This window comes from Caretta caretta, chromosome 1 (genome assembly GCF_965140235.1).
Source record: "Caretta caretta isolate rCarCar2 chromosome 1, rCarCar1.hap1, whole genome shotgun sequence".
Taxonomy (NCBI): domain Eukaryota; kingdom Metazoa; phylum Chordata; order Testudines; family Cheloniidae; genus Caretta; species Caretta caretta.
In genome coordinates, this window is record NC_134206.1 from 288,878,246 (window position 1) to 288,902,712 (window position 24,467).

General features: G+C 45.5%; 1 protein-coding gene across 3 annotated transcripts in view; it reads right to left on the reverse strand.

Annotated features, from left to right (window-relative positions):
- Positions 1 to 24,467, reverse strand: part of LOC125630218 (solute carrier family 35 member E3) — a 78,944-nt gene that overhangs the window by 49,398 nt on the left and 5,079 nt on the right. The window contains exons 4-5 of one of the 3 annotated variants that reach the window (XM_048835862.2): positions 23,936 to 24,018; positions 20,808 to 23,427 (exon numbers count right to left, since the gene is read on the reverse strand). The exons of the other annotated variants lie outside the window; for them this stretch is intronic. Coding sequence (XP_048691819.1) covers positions 23,241 to 23,427; positions 23,936 to 24,018 — 270 coding nt within the window. The 3' untranslated portion in view covers positions 20,808 to 23,240. Of the gene's footprint in view, positions 1 to 20,807; positions 23,428 to 23,935; positions 24,019 to 24,467 lie in introns of those variants that run through there. 3 annotated transcript variants of the gene reach the window in all.

Sequence of the window (24,467 nt, forward strand, 5' to 3'; positions counted from 1 at the left end):
CTGCCACCAGGGTGGAGGTGGAGCAGCTGTCTGCTGACTTTTTGAAACAGCTAGACACAAGGCCCATTACAAGAGCTCAGCACAGAGCTATGCATATGAGAGAGGTTTTGAAAGAGCACTTTAATGGTCAGCCACAATAGTGACCTGTGCTGGACTGTTCTCTGGCCCTGAAGCTTTGGGTGTTGATAGGAATTGTGTAGTGCTTGCTGCATATTTATAGATATTACATTGTGTGTTTTCCTGAACCTATGAATTACGTGGTGCTTGCTGTACATTTATCCAAATGACTGGGTGTTTTCTTGAACCTATGAGTTCAGTGGTGCTGTACACTTATCAGTTCTGGCTGGTTTAAGTACCACCCATGCATTCTGCAATACGTGTTGTGAACTAATAAAGATTTTATTTTCAAAAAATAGACATTTGAGTGGCAAAAACCGTGCAGAAATGTGCAAGGCAATACAATATAAACTTCTGACTTAACAGAACAAAACTTTAAAATTGGAAAGTTTCTGTCCATTTCAGTGCACAAATATAGTGCATTTGGCTACACATACTCCAGCTGTGGTTCTCAAAGATCAGTGTATGTGAAACTATGGGCACGAGTAGAGGAAAATGGCACTGATATTTGGCACTTTTCCCCACAGGTGGTGGTGATTTTAGCCGATCTCTCATTCCTGCAGGTTACAAAGGCGCAGAGCACAGCTACTGCTGGTGTCCTGAAGCTGCCCAGGCCTGTATGCCACTAGCCTGTTTAATAGAGTGAGGCAAGCCTGACTCACTGTGGAGTGGCACGGGACAGCGTCCTACCGCAGAGGAAGAAATAAGACTGCCTTCCCTAGAAACCTTCAGGAGAGGATTGCAGTGACCTCCATGAAAGTTACATCAAGACCTCTCAGGTGGATACAAGGGACCTCACTATGTACATATACAAACTGCACTGCATATTCCCCCACCCCCTGCCCCAAGTGGGTAATGAAAAGCAAATACCAACTCTGCCTCTGTTTGTTGTAAGGCTCTCTCTTCTCAGACGAGTAAAACAATGCAATGTCGATATATATGTTTTGCTAACTTGGGGATGGGCCAGGCACCATCTTTAAACATTATATGGGAAAATGCATACACACATTTCTTTCCTCTTAAATCGGGCTCATACATGCTTGGCTGGTGGAACTGGCTAGACTGGTGGAGTCTCAAACAGGTCCTGGCTCGCAGCATAGCTGGATCCCTCAGCTGTCTCCTCCTCACACACTGTTCACGGCCAGGTTCTCTTTGTCATGGACTCCTCAGCCCACAGTGGTCCACAGGGTCTTCGCCAGCTATGTCAAGCAGCACGTAAAAGCTGCAGGTCTGTGGCTCAGCACCAGATCGATTGTTGGCCTCCCTGAACTTGTGGTATGCCTGCCATAGTTCCCTCACTTTCACGCAGCATTGCTGCTGAAGCCTGTCAGATCCTTGTGCCTGCATCCCCTGAGACATCTATGAAAAGATTGCAATGTTTCTATGGCTGGTCCATAGCTGTGCTTGCATAATCTCTTCTCCCCACAGGCTCAAAACATGCATATACTTCCTGTTTACTCTGGACTTCTAACACGTGGAGCTTGCATGGTCTGTTGGCAGCTGTACACAAGGTGGGCAATCAGGAAAGAGACATTTCAGAAATATGTGGAGTGTTTGTAAAGTGGGGGCGACTTCTGGTCTCCAGGCCCCTGGGCGATGGAGTTCACAATTGTGACCAGTGTGGTCACTGTTGCAGTGACAACTGCTTGAGGACAGTTAGAGTTGACATAGGTCATGAAGTACCTACACTTGCACTGCATCAACCTCAGCAGGTTGACTATGGTTCTACACTATTCAGGGAGGTGATTTTACTCCATCACCATAATGCAGCCCTTTTTGAGTGCAGAGACGTGCATAGATAGGTTGATGCATGGTGACTTATGATGACCTAATTTCATTGTGTAAACCAGGCCACATCAGTTTATTGGCACCGGGCCCTGTCTCCACTGCCTTAAGTGCAGAGGAGCTGTAACTGCCGATGCAGAGAGTGCAGAGTTGCTCTTCAAGGGAGCAGTTACTGCTTGGGGGGAGAGGGGCAGCGCATGGGACTGGAACCTGCCATGCTACAGCACAGAATTGTTATAGAAGCCCTTCCTCCTCTTCTTCAGCTAAGGGATGTCAAGCGACGAATTCAAAGAGTCGTCTGCCTTCCTTCTATTTGGCACAGGCTTCAGGGGCACTGCCCCTCTCAGCATTAGTGTTCAGGACAGTCTTCTGCAGTGCTTCCCTTGCCGACAGCTTTGATCAAAGCCTGATCTGCACCAGTGGTTTCAGCTGCGGAGGAAGCCGCAAAGCACAGAGAGGTTTCTGTAGCATCCTCACTGCACAGACATTTTTACAACTAAATTTGTGGTTCCAAAAGCTTCTTTTGTGTCTTCACCTGACCTGAGGGTCACTACTAAACCCGAGTCATCAATCCTGGAAGATGTCCTGATCTCAATACCATACAGACCCTTCCCCCCCCCCCTCAAAAAGAAGCAAGGGTACCTCTAATGAAAGTTTACTTGAACCCACATGTCAACATATTTAAGGATTTGAATCCCACAAAAAATCCTTCGATTTCCTGTCCCAGTTTCTTCATTAGGTTTCTAACATCCCAAAACTCTGACTCCTCTGCAGATTCTGATGGGCGTCTTCCACCACAGAGGAAATCATATGGATGGAAAGAAAATAAGTCCGTGGAAGCATATGGAAAAGAGCCACCTAATAGACCTGAGATTGCTAATTCTTATGTGCTCCTTGTTTCCCTCTGAACTGGCTAAATCTCTCTCTGCCATGTGGCCCCAAAACCATGGCCATATTGGCCCTCATGGCCTCAATATCTGCAATTTCAGGGACAAATTATCCCACATTCTGCAGCATCCACTCATGAGTCACCTGCTGCTGCAAGCTCTGATAATTCTGATCACTCTCCTCATCAAGTTCAAGATGCAGAAGAACAACAAATTTTAAATGATGGTTAAATGCCAACTCTTCAGGACGATCCTTCCAATCCTATACCTGGACCATCTTCCTTACCTGATAAAACTGTTTCACAGGCTATGCCTCTTTCAGCTGATGATTTAAAAACCTTTCAGGAATTATTTAAGTGTATGGCAAAATACTTGAAATTCCTTTGGAGGCAATTCCAGAAAAAACATTTAAACTTCTGAGAGAGACAAGCTGTGGTGAGAGAATATCTTTTATTAGATATCCCAGACCTGCAGGAAAGTATTAGCTCATCCACCTTGTCTCTCTAATATCCTGGGACCAACATGGCTACAACACTATGAACTTTTGATATTCTACAGCCAGCGTCCCAAAGCGGGTTGGCATTATCTATTAATGAATGAATACTGGATCTAGCAAAAGCTCTCAGGGCTACTACCCCGATCCATTTGAGCTACTGCAAAACATAGTGGTCACAGATATCAGGTGCAATCTAAAGGATTTGAGTATTTTGGTATTCATCTGGTTCTATTGTTACTGGTTGTTGCTACAGCCAACGAATGATCAAAACAGTCTGGAAAATCTACCCGTGAGGAGAAAGAAAACTTACTCTTCTGCATTCTTACAGGTCAGGATAGCAAATTATCAGGCCATGCTGTCTAAATATGATTATCTGGAATATGACAGACTGTCAGAGTTTAAGGACAAGTTAATCTCAGAGTGTAGAAATGAGTTTAAAGCCACTTGTGAAGCAGGGCAGCTTATTGCTAAAATTTCTCTTCAAGCTGTCTTAGATTCTACTTACCTGAGTGCTTGTTCAAGACTACAGGTATCGTCATGTGATGTCCAGAGGCTAAGTGACCTAGGGGAGCTAGTGAACAGGGGCCCACAAACAGGGGAGTTTGAGGTTGGAAGAAGGAGATCCCCTTGCTGAATGAACAAGGTGCGAGTACTAACCTTGGGGTGAACGAGTTTGCTTGGCTGTTTGTGTTTCTCTCTTTCAGGTTGTTTCAGTTACTGGGTCAGTTGGGATTGTGCGTCTGGGGACTGTTTGAGCCTTTGTTCCCTGGATCACCCTTGATCATCTTTGATCAGCCTCCCCTGTGTGACTAACAAGGGGTAGGTTGACCTAGGAAAAAAGGCCTTAAAAGCCAGCGGCTGAGAGACCCACGGGATTTTGTAGGAGGGAGTCGTAATATAATCGCTATGGTTAGGAAGAGCTGCATCGCCAGTGCCAATGCTGCTCCTGTCTCCTCCACCTGCATTTGCACCCAGACAGACCACCTAACCATGGATGCCTCCACCCAGATCCTGGTGTGGATTTGCAGAGATGGTGGCCTGCATTTCCCACTTACAGAAAGCCCGGCTGAGGGAACCATCCAGTGTGAAAGGTGCCTGCTGGTGGAATCTCTCAGGAAACAGGTGGGAGAGCTACAGGAAGAGGTGGCTAGGCTGAGGAGCATCCATGCCCATGAGGAATTCCTCTAGAGTATTCATATGGAGACGTGCAAGGCTGAGGAATCTATCCAGCTACAGAGGACTGCTGTCAGACCACCGGGGGAGGAGGATATGGCCCTGTCACAGGGAGGACACTGGCAGCAGGTTACTTCTGGCAGCAGGCAGTGCTCTACCTCTGCTCCCACCCCACCCACCATAGTGATAGAAAACTAATATGCTGCCCTGGCAACGAGCAATGAGGAATCACCCCCAAAAGGTGGAGAAGGAGAAGCCATGTACCCCCCTAAGGCTGGGAGGATCGCAGCAACCACTCCCAGGAGGAAATGTAGGGTAGTAGTAGTTGGTGACTCTCTTCTGATGGGGACGGAGGCACCCATCTGTCGCCCTGACATGGCATTCCAGGAGGCATGCTGCCTGCCAGGGGCCCATATCCAAGACGTTATGGAGTGACTGTCGAGGATCATCCGGCCCTCTGACTACTACCCCACGCCACTCATCCATCTGGGCACTAATGATACTGTGAGGTCTGACCCGCAGCAGATCAGAAGTAACTACAGGGCTCTGGGAGTAAGGGTGAAGGAACTGGGAGTGCAGGTGGTGTTCTCTTCGATCCTTCCAGTCAATGGTAGGGACCCAGGCAGAGAGAGATGCATCCTGGAGGTGAATGCCTGGCTGCAAAGATTGTGTCGCTAGGAGAGCTTCGGCTTCCTGGACCACGGGATGCTGTTCCAGGAAAAAGGACTGCTAAACAGACATGGGGTCCACCTATCGAGGAAGGGGAAGAGCATATTTGGATACAGACTGGCTAACCTAGTGAGGAGGGCTTTAAACTAGGTTCGAAGGAGGCAGGTGACCAAAACCCGTAGGTAAGGCAAAAATATGGAGACCTGGGGGGAGCATGGGCTGTTATAACAGGGATAAAGAAGAGACAAGACAGAACTGTGGGGAGGGAATCAAATCAGTCTCTTAGATGTCTGTATACTAATACAAGAAGTATGGGGAATAAACAGGAAGAACTCAAAATGCCAGTAAATAAACACAACTCTGACATAGCTGGCATCATAGAGACCTGGTGGGACAATACGCATGGCTGGAATATTGGTATAGAAGGGTACAGCTTGTTCAGGAAGGGCAGGCAGGGAAAAAAGGGAGGAGGTGTTGCCTTATATATTAAAAGTGTATACACTTGGACTGAGGTTGAGATGGAAATAGGAGACAGACTTGTTGAAAGTCTCTAGGTAAGGACAAAAGGGGTAAAAAACAAGGGTGATGTCATGGTATAGGGTCTACCACAGACCACCTAACCAGGAAGAAGAGGTGGATGAGGCTTTTTTTAAATAACCAGCAAAATCACCCAACGCACAGGACTTGGTGGTGATGGGGGACTTCAACTACTCAGACATCTGTTGGGAAAACAACACAGCAGGGCGCAGATTATCCAACAAGTTCTTGGAATGTATTGGAGACAATTTTTTATTTCAGAAGGTGGAGAAAGCTACTAGGGGAGAGGCTGTTCTAGATTTGATTTTGACAGATAGGGAGGAACTGGTTAAAAATTTGAAAATGGAAGGCAACTTGGGTGAAAGTGATCATGAAATGATAAGAGTTCATGATTCTAACGAATGGTAGGAGGGAGAACAGCAAAATAATGAGACTGGATTTCAATGTAAGATTCCCTGGGAAGCAAGTCAAGGGGAAAAATAATTGAAGACAGTTGGCAGTTTTTGAAAGAGACTTTATTAAGGGCACAAAAGCAAACTATCACACTGCATAGGAAAGTTAGGAAGTATGGCAAGAGACCATCCTGGCTTAACCAGGAGATCTTCAATGATCTACAAATCAAAAAAAGAGTCCTACAAAAAGTGGAAACTAGGTCAAATTACAAAAGATTAAAATAAAAAAATAACAAGTATTTAGTGACAAAATTAGGAAGGTCAACACACAAAACAAGATCAAACTAGTCAGAGACATAAAGGGTAACAAGAAAACATTCCACTAATACATTAGAAGAAAGAGGAAGACCAAGGACAGGGTAGCCCCGTTACTCAATGGGGAGGGGGGAAAATAACAACAGAAAATGTGACAATGGCAGAGGTGCTTAATGACTTCTTTGTTTCGGTTTTCACCAAGAAGGTTGGTGGTGATTGGACATCTAACATAGTGAATGCCATTGAAAAAGAGGTAGGATCAGAGGCTAAAATAGGAATAACACTAATTAAAAATTACTTAGACAAATTAGATGTCTTCAAGTCACCAGGGCCTGATGAAATGCATCCTAGAATACTCAAGGAGCTGACTGAGGTGATATCTGAGCCATTAGGAATTATCTTTGAAGAGTCATGGAAGATGGGAGACATTCCAGAAGCCCGGGAAAGGGCAAATATAGTGCCTATCTATAAAAAGGGAAATAAGGACAAACTGGAGAATTACAGACCAGTCATCTTAATTTCTGTATCTGGAAAGATAATGGAGCAAATAATTAAGCAATCAATTTGCAAACATCTAGAAGATAATAAGGTGATAAGTAACAGTCAGCATTGAGGGGTTGGAAGTGCTTTGGAGGATAGGATTAAAATTAAAAATGATCTGGACAAACCGGAGAAATGGTCTGAAGTAAACAGGATAAAATTCAATAAGGACAAATGCAAAGTTCTCCACTAAAGAAGGAACAATCAGTTGCACACACACAAAATAGGAAATGACTGCTTAGGAAGGAGTACTGCAGAAAGGGATTAGGGGGGTCATAGTGGACCACAAGCTAAATATGAGTCAACAGTAACACTGTTGCAAAAAAAGTGAACATCATTCTGGGATGTATTAGCAGGAGCGTTGTAAGCAAGACACGAGAAGTAATTCTTCCGCTCTACTCCGCACTGATTAGGCCTCAACTGGAGTACTGTGTCCAGTTCTGGGCACCACATTTCAGGAAAGATGTGGATAAATTGGAGAAAGTCCAGAGAAGAGTAACAAAAGTGATTAGAGGTCTATAAAACATGTCCTATGAGGGAAAATTGAAAAAATTGGGTTTGTTTAGTCTGGAAAAGAAAAGACTGAGGGGACATGATAACAGTTTTCATATACATAAAAGGTTGTTACAAGGAGGAAGGAGAATTGTTGTTCTTCTTAGCCTCTGAGAATAGAACAAGAAGCAATGGGCTTAAATTGCAACAAGGGAGGTTTAGGTTGGACATTAGAAAAAAATTCCTAACTATCAGGGTGGTTAAGCACTGGAATAAATTGCCTAGGGAGGTTGTGGAATCTCCATCACTGGAGATTTTTAAGAGCAGGTTAGACAAACACCTCTCAGGAGTTGTCTACATAATACTTGTCCTGCCATGAGTGCAAGGGACTGGACTAGATCACCTCTCGAGATCCCTTCCAGTTCTATGATTCTATGGTAATCTACATCAGGTTTACCAAAAGATGTGCAAGCGACTATTGAAGATTTGCCATTCAATAGTCAGAAACTATTCAATGCCAAGACTGATGAATCTCTGCATTCATTAAAAGACTCAAGTTCCACATTCAGATCACTGGGTTTATACACTCCTTTCAGAAAGGAGCATTTGTCCTCAATCTTCATTCTCCAGCCATAGGAACACTCAGTATCCTTATTTTTTATATCCCCAACACCAGACACCTTCTGAACAAACAAGAAAGGTATCTAGCTATCAGAAGTAGTAGTCAGCCCCACTTCCCTCTTCTGTAACTACTCAGTCAGGTCAGACACAGACATCAAATTTGATGTGACCATTGAGGATCTTTGACTAATCCACAAGGACGTATATATCCTTTAACTCCATTCTTTTGTTCCTATAATATTTCCTGGAGTCTGGGATGGCAATCACCACATATCAATGGATCCTTCAAGCAATCAGAAATGGTTATGCCATTCAATTTCAATCTCTGCCTCCTTCCTGCCCCTCTTACCGGTCCCATTTCAGGGACCATTCTCACTATACTGCTGGCGTCAGGAGATCAGGCTTGGAGTAATAGTTAGTACCTTAGGAGTATATCAGAAAAGGTTTCTATTCTCCCTATTTACTAACACTGAAAAAGAAAGAAAAGGAGGACTTGTGGCACCTTAGAGACTAACAAATTTATTTGAGGATAAGCTTTCGTGAGCTACAGCTCACTTCATCGGATGCATTCAGTGCATCTTGTTAGTCTCTAAGGTGCCACAAGTCCTCCTTTTCTTTTTGTGAATACAGACTAACACGGCTGCTACTCTGAAACCTGAAAAAGAAAGGTGGTTTGCGTCTGATCTCAGGAACCTCAACAAATGCATTTGATATGCCAAGCTTCATCCACGTGGTAACTCTCCCTGCAGTTATCCCTGCAGTGGATCCCATAGATTGGTTCATTACCCTCAATTACAGGATGCTTATTTTCACATGTCAGTACAACTGGCACATAAAGTTTTATGGCCCTGGGGAGTCATTACTCATTCACAGTACTACCTCCAGAATTTCATCAGTACTAAGGGTCTTTACAGACTGCTTATGAGTAATTGCAGCCCATCCATGCAGACAAGGGTTGCATATTTACCCTTATGTAGAGAAAGGGCTTGTGCAGGGGAGGTCACTAATGCAGGTCATAGGGCAGCAAAGAAAATGATTAATTCGTTTTCATCTCTGGTTTTGAGGATCAACTTAAAGTTTGAATCTGATTCCACCACAATCCACAGAATTCAGCAGAGCTCTCCTAGACTCACGAGGAGTGAGAGCATTCATCCCACCAGACAGATTTCAAATACAAAAATCTGATTCTCCACATCAGTACTTACCATCAAATGACATCATGGATATGCTTCAAATTTATAGGCCATGTGGCTTCAGGTTACCTCAGGTTATTTTTAGGCCATTCGCCAGGTTACCTCTCAGACTGTTTAAAGCATGGATCAAGTCTCTTTAGAGACCAACAATCCACAATATATCAATGAAAGTGCTGATTCCAGATCAAATTCTATTATCAGTGGAATGGTGGATGAGGGAGGGAAACGTATGTGTGGGAATTCCGACTGCATCCAAAACTTTGATAACAGATGCATCTAATATGGGCTAGGGAGATCATATTCACACTCATGGCCTCTGATCCCATCCAGAATCCATGATTCACATAAATGTATTAGAACTAATGGAAGTGAGATTAGCTTGGAACATAGGTGCCAACTTCCCTTCTTCCCCATGGGTGCCTGACTCCCCTCTCTGCCCCTGGCCGCAACCCCACTCCACCCCTTCCATGAGGCCCCGCCCACCCCTGCCTCTTCCCACCCCTGCCCCGCCCCCATTCCAACCCCTTCCCCAAAGTCCCCGCCCCAACTCCGCTCCCTCCGTGCCCCTATTCCAACTCCTTCCCCAAATCCCCACCGTGGCCCCGCCTCCTCCCCTGAGTGTGCCACGTTCCCGCTCCTCCCCGCACCCTGGAGCATGCTAACACTGCCAAACAGCTGTTTGGCAGTGGCCGGGCATGAAGTGCTGGGACACAGGCAGAGGAGCAGGGATGCAGCACACTCAAGGGAGAAGGAGGAGGTGGAGCGGGGGCTGAGGGGAGCTTGGCTGCCAGTGGGTGCAGAGCACCCACTAATTTTTCCCCATGGGTGCTCCGGCCCTGGAGTACCCACGGAGTTGGTGCCTATGGCTTGGAAAGCATTTCTACCTAGAAAGAATTTTTCAACCAATGTTCTCACGGACAGTTCCACAACAGCTATTACTTACATGGACAGGGAGGCGCACAATCAGGCCTTTTCGCCAAGAAGCCATAAAACTTTGGAAATGGTGCATTCAGAATCACATCAATCTGAAAACTCTTCATCTTCCAGGTGAGAAAGATGGTTTCACAGACTCAATAAGCAGGAAGAAGTACTCATCCCACGAAAAGGAATTTTAAAAATTCAATACTGAACCGATTTTTTCAAGAGCGGGGAATTTCCAAATAGACTTATTTGCATCAGTTCAGAACAGGAAACGTCTGATATTTCGCTCTCGAGCAGGAAGGAATCCAGTATTTCTAGCAGATGCATGCATGGTCCCACCATTCGATGTATGCTTTCCCTCCATTTCCACTGATTCCAAAAGTGTTACAGAAAATAAGAAAAGATTTGATTTATATGATGGCTGCTGCTTGGCCGCATCAGTTTTGGGTCTCAGATCTGATGCTCCTGTCAACTCATCAATTTATCCCACTCCCAGTTCAGGGAGACATGTTATCACAGAATCATGGTCTGATTCTTCACCCACCCCCAACCTCTCTGCATTTTACAGCCTGGATTATACCTGGATATCCTCAACAGAGTGTGTTCTTCAGAGGTACAGAGCATTCTTCTTCAGAGTAGAAAGTTATCCATTAAGCTACGTATATTGCCTAATGAAAACGTTTTTCTGTATGGGCAAAGTCTAAAAACTACACTTCATGTCAGTGTTTTATTCTAATACTAATAGATTACCTTTGATCTTTAAAGCACTGAGGACTGTATCTTTTCAAAGTCCATTTGGTAGTGATATCTGCATTCCATCCTCCAGTAAAGGGAGGTACAATTTTCTCTCATCAATCAGTGAATTATGAAAAGGGCTTGTCCATGTTTTTCCTCCTGTGAGAAAGATCACTCCAACATGGGACTTAAATGTAGTGCTTTCTTTGCTTATGGACTTCCCTCCCCACCCCGCCTGTTGAATCTCTAGCAAATTGTCCAATTGATCTACTGTCAGTGGAGGTAGCATTCCTGGTGGCAATTACATCAGCTAGTAGAATAAGCTAATTACAAGCCCTAATGATAAATCCTCCACACAGTTTTTCCACATGGATTGAGTAACTGAGACTGCATCCATCTTTTATTCCTAAAGTACTATCAGATTTCCATATTAATCCATTCAGGTACCAGTTTATTTTCCAAAACCTCATTTCCAATGCGAGAAGGGACTATTGTGATAGTTTAGTCTGACCAAATGCATAATTAAGGCAGTGGTGAGCTGGAGCCGGTTGGCACCAGTTCACGCGAACCGGTTGTTTAATTTTGAAGCAGTTTTAGAACCGGTTGTTAACCTGCTTCCCTGCAGGGGCCGCTGAGGCTTTGCTGGGCTCCGGCGGGGAAGTGATGTAATTCCTCCTCCGGCCAACGGAGGCGCTGCGCTGTGGGAGCCATGTGGGCTGCCGCCTGGCCCTGGGCACGAGCCCTGTTGCTGCTGCTGGTCCCCTGGCCCCTGCCCCTGGGGCTCCCGCTGCTGCCTGGTGGGTCCCTGGCTGCTCTGCTGGGCCTGGGCTGCGTCCTGCTGCTCTCCCCGTGAGCACTCACCACTCTGCCCGCAGCCAGCCCCTGCCTCCAGCCCCCCCCCCCGACGCATCCCCTGCCTCCAGCCAGCCCCCATCTCCAGCCACCCCCTGCCCTGCCTCCAGCCAGCCCCGCACCCCCCTGCTCGCAGCCAGCCCCTGCTGCACCCCCTGCCCTGCCTTGCCTGCAGCCAGCCCGTCTCTAGTCACCCCCGCCCCCCCTGCCCTGCCAGCAGCCAGCCCCTGCCGCACCCCCTGAGCCCCCTGCCCACAGCCAGCCTCTGCCGCACCCCCTGAACCCCCTGCCCACAGCCAGTCCCTGTCTCCAGCCACCCCCGCACCCCATGCCTTGCCCACAGCCAGCCCCTGCTGCACCCCCTGCCCTGCCTGCAGCCAGCCCGTCTCTAGCCACCCCTGCACCCCCTGCCCTGCCCGCAGCCAGCCCCTGCCTCCAGCCCCTGAACCCCCTGCCCGCAGCCAGCCCATCTCCAGCCACCCCCCGCACCCCCTGCCCTGCCCGCAGCCAGCCCCTGCCACACCCCCTGAACCTCCTACCCGCAGCCAGCCCTACCGCACCCCCTGCCCTGCCTGCAGCCAGCCCCTGCCACACCCCCTGCCTGCAGCCAGCCCGTCTCCAGCCACCCCCACACCCCCTGCCCTGCCTGCAGCCAGCCCCTGCCACACCCCCTACCTGCAGCCAGCCTCTGGTACACCCCCTGCTCTGCCCACACGAGCCCCTGCCGCACCGCCTGCCTGCAGCCAGCCCCTGTCTCCAGCCACCCCAGCACCCCCTGCCCTGCCCGCAGCCAGCCCATATCCAGCCCCTGCCGCACCCCCGCACCCACTGCCTGCAGCCAGCCCCCCGTCTCTAGCCACCCCCGCACCCACTGCCTGCAGCCAGCCCGTCTCTAGCCACCCCCGCACCCACTGCCCGCAGCCAGCTCCTGCCGCACCCCCTGCCCTGCCCGCAGCCAGCCCCTGCCACACCCCCTACCTGCAGCCAGCCTCTGGTACACCCCCTGCTCTGCCCACACGAGCCCCTGCCGCACCGCCTGCCTGCAGCCAGCCCCTGTCTCCAGCCACCCCAGCACCCCCTGCCCTGCCCGCAGCCAGCCCATATCCAGCCCCTGCTGCACCCCCGCACCCACTGCCTGCAGCCAGCCCGTCTCTAGCCACCCCCGCACCCACTGCCTGCAGCCAGCCCGTCTCTAGCCACCCCCGCACCCACTGCCTGCAGCCAGCCCGTCTCTAGCCACCCCCGCACCCACTGCCCGCAGCCAGCCCCTGCCGCACCCCCTGCCTGCAGCCAGTCTCTGGTGCACCCCCTGCCCTACCTGCACAAGCCCCTGCCACACCGCCTGCCTGCAGCCAGCCCCTGTCTCCAGCCACCCCCGCACCCCCTGCCCTGCCCCCAGCCAGCCCCTGCTGCACACACCCCCTACCCTGCCCACAGCCAGCCCGTCTCCAGTCACCCCCGCACCCTCTGCCCTGCCCGCAGCCGGCCCCTGTCTCCAGCCAGCCCTGCCCGCAGCCGGCCCCTGTCTCCAGCCAGCCCCTACCTCCAGTCAGCCCCTGCCCTGTCTCCAGCCAGTCCCACACCCCCTTGCCTCCAGCCAACCCTCCTGTCTCCAGCCAACCCTCCTGTCTCCAGCCAGCTCCGCACCCCCTGCCCTGCCCGCAGCTGGCTCCCCACCCGCTGCCCTGCACCCCCTGCCTCCAGCTAGCCCTGCCCCACGCCCTTGTCTGCAACTGGCCCCACATCCACTGGTGCCCTGCAGTTCCCAGGGCAGTAACCCTGCACACCTGCTTCAATGAGGGGGGCATGGAGCAGCTGGAACCCACACATGTGTACACCCTAGGGTGACCAGACAGCAAGTGTGAAAAATCAGGACAGGGGGTGGGGGGGTAATAGGAGCCTATATAAGAAAAAGACCCCAAAATCGGGACTGTCCCTATAAAATCGGGACATCTGGTCACCCTAGTGCACCCCCAGGGAGTGGCAGGGACCCACACATGTGAAACGGAGCTCATTTCTAGTTCAGGCCCACCTTTTTTAAAAAGAACTTTAGGCAGAGTTAACATACATCCGTATTTTCCCGGACAGGTCAGGCTTTTTGGTTTTTAAATCGCCGTCCGGGAGGATTTTTTAAATTTTAAAAATTCCTCCCGGACGGTGATTTAAGAACCAAAAAGCCTGACCTGTCTGGGAAAATATGGATGTATGGTAACCCTGTTGGTACAAAAAATACATACTAGGGCACATCCCTTAAATCAGAACTTTTTATAGGGAACCGGTTGTTAAGATTTTGGCAGCTCATCACTGACTAAGGCCCTTCATTTTCCATATTTATTGTTTTTCTCCAAAAATATTGCCGGGTTTTGAAAAAGCCAGTAGTTGAGTTTCACTGATTATCACCTGAATTTTGGCTTTTTTGGGACCCAGCAATTTTTGTAGAGGAAGTAGACCCAGGGCCAGGTTGAAGGGACAGGATCAGGAGGGGGTTCTGTCTGGCAGGGAAAGCGGACGGGGCTGTTGGATCATATTAAAGAAGTTCTGTATTAAAATCACAAATGAGTTTGACTCCCCATAGTTTAAATTCCAGGCTATTACTAATTAAGAGGTCTCTTGGTTTTTGGTACTCTTTCTCTCCCTCTCTGTGTGAAACTTGCAAGTTGCTAATTGTGTTAGTACATTCTAAGAGCAATACTTTGTAACAACAACTACTCACACAGAGAGACTCAAAGCAATATTCTAAAAGAAAAGGAGTATTTGTGGCACCTTAAAGACTAACAAATTTATTTGAGCATAAGCTTTCGTGAGTTACAGCTCACTTCATCGGATGCATTCAGTGGAAAATACAGTGGGGAGATTTATATGCATAGAGAACATGAAACAATGGGTGTTACCATACACACTGTAACCAGAGTGATCACTTAAGGTGAGCTATTACCAGCAGGAGAGTGGGTTGGGGGAACCTTTTGTAGTGATAATCAAGGTGGGCCATTTCCAGCAGTTGACAAGAACTTCTGATGAACAGTGAGGGGTGGATAAACATGGAGAAATAGTTTTACTTTGTGTAATGACCCATCCACTCCCAGTCCCTATTGAAGTCTAAGTTAATTGTATCCAATTTGCAAATTAATTCCAATTCAGCAGTCTCTCCTTGGAGTCTGTTTTTGAAGTTTTTTTGTTGAAGTATTGCCGCTTTTAGGTTTGTAATCGAGTGACCAGAGAGATTGAAGTGTTCTCCAACTGGTTATCACTACAAAAGGTCGTCCCCCCTCCCCCCCCCCCCCCCCCCGGCTCTCCAGCTGGTAATAGCTCACCTTAAGTGATCACTCTCGTTACAGTGTGTGTGGTAACACCATTGTTTCATATTCTCTATGTATATAAATCTCCCCCCTGTATTTTCCACGGAATGCATCCGATGAAGTGAGCTGTAGCTCACGAAAGCTTATGCTCAAATAAATTTGTTAGTCTCTAAGGTGCCACAAGTACTCCTTTTCTTTTTGCGAATACAGACTAACACAGCTGCTACTCTGAAAGCAATACTCTGTAACAACAGAAACAGCATCCAGAGACTCCCCGCCCTTTTGTTGTATTCATCTCGCTTTGTTAACAACTGTGATTAAAATAGAGATAGAGGATGTATGTGGATGGATGCTTGGTGTGGATAATAACTGAATGATCAGGGAGGTGCTAGCCTAAGAATCCAGTGTCCATTGGCTGAAGAAGGCATCAAGTGGAAATAACCAGAGGAACCCCGGAGGGCAGACTGGAATCCACCCAACAGCCTCAAGGATGGGAGAATCAAAGAACAAGATAACATCTGGCAGCATGGAGCTGTCAGGAATGTGCCATCTGCTGATTGATTCAGCAACAGCATGATGAAGCAATTCCCATAGACTGGCATAGGAATAAATTCCTATAAAAATGGACTCTAGAAAGTGAGAACTTTGGGGTCTGATTCTGCAAACCAACTTCCAGGAGCATCAGATGTGCATCTGACAAGGCCCTGCTCCCTCCTCATGTCCAGGCCACCTGGCCAGTGGCTTGGCATGAGCAACTCTAAGGCTGGTAACTATGATAACAACCTTGCAGAACCTCTGTGTGTGTGTGTGTGTGTGTGTGTGTGTATGAATGAATGTGTGAATAAATATGAAATTGAATGGAATATTATAGCTATAACTAACTGCTTACTATGATTCTTTCTGTATTAACAATAAATGTGGCATTTTGCCTTTTCCCCTTTAATAAGATGCTGTTGATTTTATTTTATTGGTACAACAGGGCTCTGTGCGGCTGCTGGGACTAGGTTCTTTGCCTGTCTCGCTCTTTGACTGTGCAGCTGCAGCAGCCACCACCTGGCCGTTCTCCTCCTCTATGCAGGCTCACTGAGGCCAGTGGGCATGCTGCAAGAAGTGGGGAGCTGTAGGCTGCACCCCATGAGTACTGGCTCCCTGTCAGACAGAGGGGAAAGACTAGGATCAAGAGGGGCATTGTCTGGCAGGGGAAGAAGACAGGACTCTATTCCTTGGAGAGCAAGATGGGCAGAGAGCGGGGTCTTGGCAACCAAGAACCCACACAGAGCCCCATCCATTTCCCTTGCCAGACAGAGCCCGACCCTGACCCTAGCCCCAGGAAGCAGAGGGGATAAGCAGTGGTCCTTTGAACCTGACCCATCCATCCAATTTCAGTCCAAGGCCCTTGTTGCACAGAAATTTGGAAAAGGTTGGAAGGCATATGGCTAAAATCTCTCTGTCAAGGGTGGTGCTTTTTTGACGGGGGCAGGAGGAGGGTGCAAAGTAAAGTATTTTTATTAAAAAGATAGATATGCAAATGTTTCCTGGCAGGGGATGGGCATTTGAGGGGGCAAAGAGATTTGGGGCTGCATCAAGATAGGGGGCTAAATGGGGACTGGGAACGGGACATGTGGGTGAAGGGCTGGGGGACTAGGGAAGCACAAGGGCAGGGGCACCTATCAGCCCCATATTCTCCCTTTCTGCATGTGTGCCAGGATCTGGGAAAGTCTGGGCCCCTTTCCTAACCCTCATGTGAGCTGCCTCTCTGGAGGGTCTCTGAACCCCACTCCCTATTCCTCTGTGTCTCTTTTCTAGGATCTGGGGGCCCCTGCCCATCAGTGGGGCCTGACCCACTTCCATGGGCCCTTCATGTGAGCCAGGTTTTGGGGGCGCTTGCCTTGGGGGGGTCTGGGTGCCCTCTTCTTACCCAGTATGTAAGTTGGGATCTTGTCTTGCCCCCCAGGAATGTCTTAGCCTCACTCCCCGCATCCATATGAGAGTCAGGTTTGGGGGGCGGGGCTTGCCAAACCATGAGCTCTGAGTCTCAGCCTCTACCTCCTTATGGATCTGGGGTGCCTTGTCCCTCTATGGCGGGCGGGCGGGGGTGTCTAAGCCTATCGCATCTGAGCCCTGCCCCTCTGAGTAGGGATCTTAGAACAGGCATGCTTGGAGCAGAGAACACACTGCTGATACTGGGGTGAGAAGTGGAGAACAGGCATGTCTGATATCAGATTTCAGAGTAGCAGGCTTGGATGGAGACTGGGAGTGGATGGGTCATTGCACAGGGTAGAACTATTTTCCCATGTTTATTCCCCCCCCTCCACCCCCCACTGCTCCTCAGATGTTCTTGTCAACTGCTGGAAATGGCCCACCTTGATTATCACTACAAAAGGTGCCCCCCCCCCTCCTGCTGGTAATAGCTCACCCTTACCTGATCACTCTCGTTTCAGTGTGTATGGTAACACCCATTGTTTCATGTTCTCTGTGTATATAAATCTCCCCACTGTATTTTCCACTGAATGCATCCGATGAAGTGAGTTGTACCTCACGAAAGCTTATGCTCAAATAAATTGGTTAGTCTCTAAGGTGCCATAAGTCGTCCTTTTCTTTTTGACATACTAGAAACTCTCCCACACTGCGAAGGGGGGATAGGAACACACAGAGACAAACATTCACAGCTCTCAGAGGTACTGATTCAGCCGTATTCATCTTCCTTAACTCTGCATTATCCTAGTTTTTGCCAACATAGGCAGTCAATCTGCTGAAGAACAATTAAGTTGACCCTCAAAACCAGAAATGAATTTCAGCCTCCTGCCTAGTTAGGTTCTGTTTTAACGTCAGTAATGCAATCCTAAATTTGACTTGAACAACACAGAATTAAAAGGCCCCCTCCTTTCAGTGCTTAAAATGAGAGCCTTAGCTTGCCTCCTTTCTGTCCTCCCAAACATGCTGACAAACTTCACTAGCACCTGTCTATACCGTTGTCAAAAATTACTACTACTAATTGGACAGTACCATAGCTGTACACAGTACTTTAGAACATATTCATCACGAACAAAATCCCTGATCATTTACAACCCAAGCGCATAAACAGACACAGCACAGTTAAAAGACAGATGTTGGGTGGAGAGGGTTTATTGCCAGTAGGTTTTATGAGAACAAATGTGCTCAACAAGTTCTTGGTTAGAACTAAGTTGTACTTCAGTATGCTTTAAATATTTCTGCAGCTCCTGCTGTCCGTAAGTTACTATGCACTCAGTGATTTTTATCGTTAGAGTTTTACAAATATTTCCTAGTTAAACAGAAATGTTTTTTTCCTGTCCTTCCTATAGAGTAAACCCTTTTATCAAGGGTGATCTACCTGTCCACAACTATTTCAGAGAAATTTAATAAAACTACAGGCAGACTGAATAAGGCCTCAGTGTTCCTTTGGCCTTGTGCTACCATTGTGCATTCATTTAGCGTGAGCAGACAGAGGCAGGATAAATTCCTGCTGAATGGAAGCTCTGTCTTGAAGGTAGACTTCCAAAAACAAACCCCCTTTTCATACACTGAACAGCAGCAAAGTACATCCCTTCAGCCTGCAGGCTGACAAGGAACTGTTTATCATCAGCAGGAAAAGCTCCTCCGACACAGTGCTCCCAACCCTTGCCATAGTTTGTCAAATCCTACAAGATCAGCAAGTACAAATGCTGCCAAACACGCAGAGGTTTTATCGAAGTCATTTCGGTGTTTCCCATTTGCTACAAAAAATGTCTGTATAATCTGTGTATAAAGGTGAAGCACAGTAAGAAGCAAGCCAGGGCAACAGTAAAGGGTGAGAGATTGATGACAGCCATTTTATATAAGGTCCTAGCCTGGAACACACAGAGTGGGTGGGCTTGGGTTCCTCTACCAACAGGCATTCTTAAGGGACTGAGCAAATGGGCCACACTCAAGGAGGCCAGGGTCTTCATGCCCTCAAGATAGAGCAATTGAGACATTGGTCTTTGCAGCACTCTGAAAGGGAAAAGGACTACCACCAACCTAGATGGAGGGCTGAGGTCATGGGCAGAGGGCCAATAAGCAAGCTCAACAGCAAGGCTTGCTGTGGTGCTTAATTTTGTCACAAGGGAACACCAAAGACTGAAGCTGACAAATTAACACACACAACAGGAACCATTTGTATTTAAAAAAATTCTAATTCTCTGGTTTACTGTTAATGAAAAGCAAGATGACTTTGAATCTTAAATACAGGCAATTAGCCGGAATAAAGTATTAAAACAACATTTTAATGCATTAGAACCAGTTACTTTCCTAATGAACAAGTATTTGGCAGAAAGATCATTAATTTGTAAGTGTGCTCTCTGTGAGCACAGAGAACATTCATAAATATATATACACACACACACATATATATACACACACACACACAAATGAGGAAACATGCCAGATCCACCAAATCCAAATAGTTTAGAAAAAGGAACAAAGACCTGTGTTTTCTGGGGATTTTTTTTTTTTTTTTGGTATCTGCCTTTCCCTCTCCTGTAATTACAATTTAAAAGCTAATCCTGTTTGTTTTAGTTATGAGTAGCCCAGTGACTTCAGAGGAGATTGTGAGAGTGAGGGTAATAGGACTGGATCCTAAAATAGTGTAGTATTTCCTGATCTGATTTGGATACAGAAGTGCTTAATATCCACCTCTTACACAACAATTTTCATTAGTAGATCTTAAAGTGTTTTACAAAGCAGGTCTTTATTATCTCCATTTTACAGATGGGGAAAATGAGGCACTTCCCTCCTGTAACTCATCCAAAGTCAGAACCATAATTGGCTGAATGAAATGAGGCCCCACATTTGACATAACAATTGTTCTTTGTTTGGATCTAACACAAGAACTTTTAAACACTGTGGCCGGTCAATTCCAAAATTTCAGGGAATGCTGTATCTAGGCATCAGTGGGCAGAACTCTTCTGGTTTTGGTGAAAACCAGAAGGTGGAAAAGTGGGGGACACATGGAGCTCCTTACAGCTTGTTGGCCTTCAACTGTCAAGAGAGCAAAGAATCTGTTGATGGCTGCTATTAACATCTTCCAGTATATTAAGTCCACCATCTCAACTCTGCCTACCTTCCCACTCCAGTTCAAAAGGTGGACACCCAGAATTATTTATCTCCCAGAGAGAAAGAGAGAAAAGAAATAATAGAAGGGTGGCAGGGAGGATGAGGGGCACACAGAGTCCCCAGCATGGGTGGGACGAACGTGGGACAATGAAATGATAGGAGAGGGACATGGGAGCCCAGAGCCCTGACATGCAGTGGAGAATAAGGGACATTTATGTGGAGAAAGGGGAATGGAGGGAGAAGAGGCTAATGGTGAGGGGGACAGGGGGAGAAAGTACAGAGAACCCTTAATGTAAGAGTGGGGTTGCAGTGAGTCCCTGAAATACAGAGGGATGGTAAAATGGCACACGAAGTCTTGGTAGGGGAATGGATTCAAGGAGCCTCTGAATGCAGTGAGATTGCTCCACAGAAGCAGTGAAGTGTGTGACCTCGAGCATGTATAATATGTTTATAAAACCACAAGTGGTACTTGTCTTATATTATAGATGCCCCAGACATTTCATTAAAAATGCAGTCAATTCAATGAGAAAAAATCCAGCTACACCTCTTCTCAAAAACAGAATAATAACTAGAGGTACATACAGTACAGGTCATGTAATTAAATTAACTATGTATCAAGGAATCTATTTAGCCCATGATTACGCAAGTCTTCCCTGTTTAATATTTTGAAACATTTGACAAAGACAGACAAGAGAGAAGTTCAAGAATTGTTTTATTCATCAGTCATACTAGGTAAAACCCAAAGTAGAACTGTTAACTATATGAAAAAAATCCAGTCACTTCAGTGACCTACAGAACTTGTACATTTTCCAGCAACAGTATTTATGATGTAGCCTTTTCAGTCACCAATGCTTTTGAATTACTTACTTAATTTTCTTTTGCCATTTTGAAGATCAGATGCTGTGGTGAAAATCATTTGCACCACCAAACATTTTCATTCAGTTCTTTTCTCATTATATACATCAATCCCATCTCAGATTTTGTCATCACACAGGCTTTTCAGGCATCTTATTTCTAACCCTAAGAATGTCCTCGTGGTGTATTTACATTTTAGAAGAGCTTGTGCACAGCACAAATCATTGCAAACTCTTTTCTCAGTGCATGAACTGAAGAATATGCACCTAAAGACTGCACTGTTCTGCACATATTTCTCAGCAGTCCATATTTGTCTTTAAATTCTAACAAATTATAGATTTATAAAAATGTATACAAAAGAAATTTTCCTTGAACCTGTACAATGCCTCAGATACCATTGGTAAAGATGTCAACTGTTTAGAATACTGAAACAACACAGAGTAATCTGATGTAAATTTAAGCTACACAAGAGAAATTGTTTTTAAAAACCAAACTCCAAAAACTGAACAACGTACAAGCCTGAAAACAGGCCTCATTGTAAAAATAACTTGATTGAGATTGCTTCTTGCACATTATCATACCATTAAGGTTTCTGATAATTTAATCTGTAAAAAAAGTTTAGAAGAACTACCCACCCAACCATTTATGTTGGTGGCTGTAAAACCTAAACACGTTTCTGTTCATATGATTTTCCTCTTTAAAGCAACTATAAATAAATGAAGATAAAACAACAAAATGCCAGTGCAGTAATGCAAATAAATTCTAATCACTTGCCAATCTGGCAAACGTATGTTTCTACCATGTTTACTGAAGGCAGGAAAATTGATGTAACTTTCAATTTTCTACAATATGGCCCATAAACCTGCCTTTCCAAATAGCCCAAAAACTATGCACAGCTCTGGCCCAAGGTAATCTTCAAAGCACCCGCAATTTACAGTGGAACCTATGACCATCCCAAGGTCATCACCTGCTGCAGATTCCCCTGAAGAGATTGTCTTTCCAGTATATTATGGGCGGCATGACAGAAATTAAATTTTTCAGCAACCCATTGGCCTTTCCCTATACAAACAGTAACAATGGTAGGATATAGGATGCAAATATAGGATGCACCTTGCCCTTTTGAGGGAACTACAGGCGCACATTAGGGAAAGGATTAGAACAGGAGGTTCAACTCCCACATCCTACCTACTTAGATTTTTTAACTTAAAGATTTCTTTGGACCGAGTCTTGGCATAGTTTATCTGCTGCCCAAAACAGGTGGGTGTTTGCGTTCTTATTTGCAAAACCATTTTCATTTGGCAATTAAAGCAAGCTATGTAGCTTTACTAAGCCCACAAAGGTTCAAAAAGTCTTGTGAAAGTCCATTTTTGACACAAGAAAATCATGAAGCAGAAACAGAATGTTTTCCAAAACACTAGTGACTTACTAAATATCCTGGTAGATCTACAGATGAACTTGAGCTGCAAAGTTCAGAGCCAGTTTCCAACTTTCCCAAAGTTTGGGGTGTTCGGTTTTGGTTCAAATTGATAACTAGTTAGATCAGTTGCCCGAGTCTCCACTCCACTAATAATTTTATCTGAGCCCTTCTACTGAAAGTTATTCAGGTAGTTATGCCAAACACGTAAGCAAGATGTCAGAATCAGAATTATGTTTGACAGTTTAAAAAAACAAAACACCAAAAAAAACAACAAAAAAAAAACAAAAAAAGCAAGTTGCCTTTTAATCTACCAAACAGGAAGCATGTGCTGTCATGTACCAGAATATTTGCATATAAGTGTTTCGAACAAGATTTTTTACAATAGTAACACTGGCATGATATCACAAAGGGCAAAATTAATTCCTTCAGCATTTACTGTAACATTAACCAAGATGAGCTCATTTTATTTCAGTGTGAAAGTCGTAATTACTTCTATAGAATTTCCATTCTAATTTGATTTGGACCACTTGATCATTTTTTAAAATGTTACTATTTAAATAGGTTTCAGAGTAGCAGCCGTGTTAATCTGTATCCGCAAAAAGAAAAGGAGTACTTCTCTGAGGTGCCACAAGTACTCCTTTTCTTTTTGCTATTTAAATATAGGCTGGACTAAGATGGCAAATATGTTTTATGTAATGATTCATTTTATTTTTTTTTCCAGCATGATGATCCTGGTGGTAATACTAATACAAATTTTATTTCAGCTATTTTGCCCGTTTTACAATCAGTGCATATCTAATACCGGTTTTCCTTCCCTTTGAAGGTTTATTTATTATTATCTCCAGAATATCTTGATTCATGGACGCTGAACCAGTTTACTCTTACTCCCTTCCTGCTCACTGAGTTTGAAATGGGTATAAGCTAAAATGCCTAACAAAGTACACAAAATCCCAAGGACTTGATTAAGTGACAGTGGATCTTTAAACAACAGGTACCCTCCCAACAAAGTGATGCAGAACTTGAAGTGTCCAAACATATTATATCTACACATCTCTGTTAAGGATCATAACAAATAGTCAAAATATTAAAAATAAACATATGAATGCTTAATAGATTCACTATCTATCCCCAAAATGGACATCAATTTGTATTCACACAACTTTTCAATTTTATCTGTGCAATTATAATTAACAACTTGCATTTATGTAACACCTTTCACACAAAGTGCTTTACAAATTAACTGATATTTGATATACAAACAGGAATCACTCTACGCATTTACTATATAGTCACCAGAACATGTGTAAATGTTTTAATATTGTTCTTATGGACATAAAGTTCTTACTACCAAATTAACCAGAACTGTCTGTACATATTGAGAGAAAGAACACTGAGAAACTCAATTGTGCTTTTCCAGTTTTAACATTCACAATAAAGCAGGTAAATTTACCAGCCTATTTGTCCAATGGGCTTTTTTCATTGTGAAATATACTTGGCTGGATACTGCCATTCATCTGAAAACAATGGGAGTGGCCAATAATAAAAGGATACGTGACAGGTGATGTGTTTCCAATGATCCAGTAAATGGACAAGTTTACCATAAAGGCTATTATACCAGACAGCAGCACCATTAACTGTGGATTAATGGACACAGTCAGTAATCTAACATATATTTCTGACCATCTCTAGTTATACCCCAAATTGTTTAATGAGGTTTCTTTACTGTCAAATGCAAATCAATAAGGTATCACACAAGAGAAGAGAGCAAACAAAAGGCAAACATGAGTTCTAATTTAACGTAGACACTGATGATTTAAGAAGTTCAGAACATGGTCTCAAACGGTGAATTGTGCGTCAAAATGCGTATCTTCTTTCTCTTTACTTGCTAAGTCTGAGAAATAGCCATACTCAACTGCTCTCTCACAAAAATGATGTTCCATAACCATATTTAAGAGATCACAGCTTTTAGATGCAAAACTTAGTTAAGGTTACAGAAATAATTATGAGATATCTGTCCCATTTGTTGTGACTAATCAGTACCATTAAGAGGGAGATCTTGCACCAATCATTACGTGACATATCA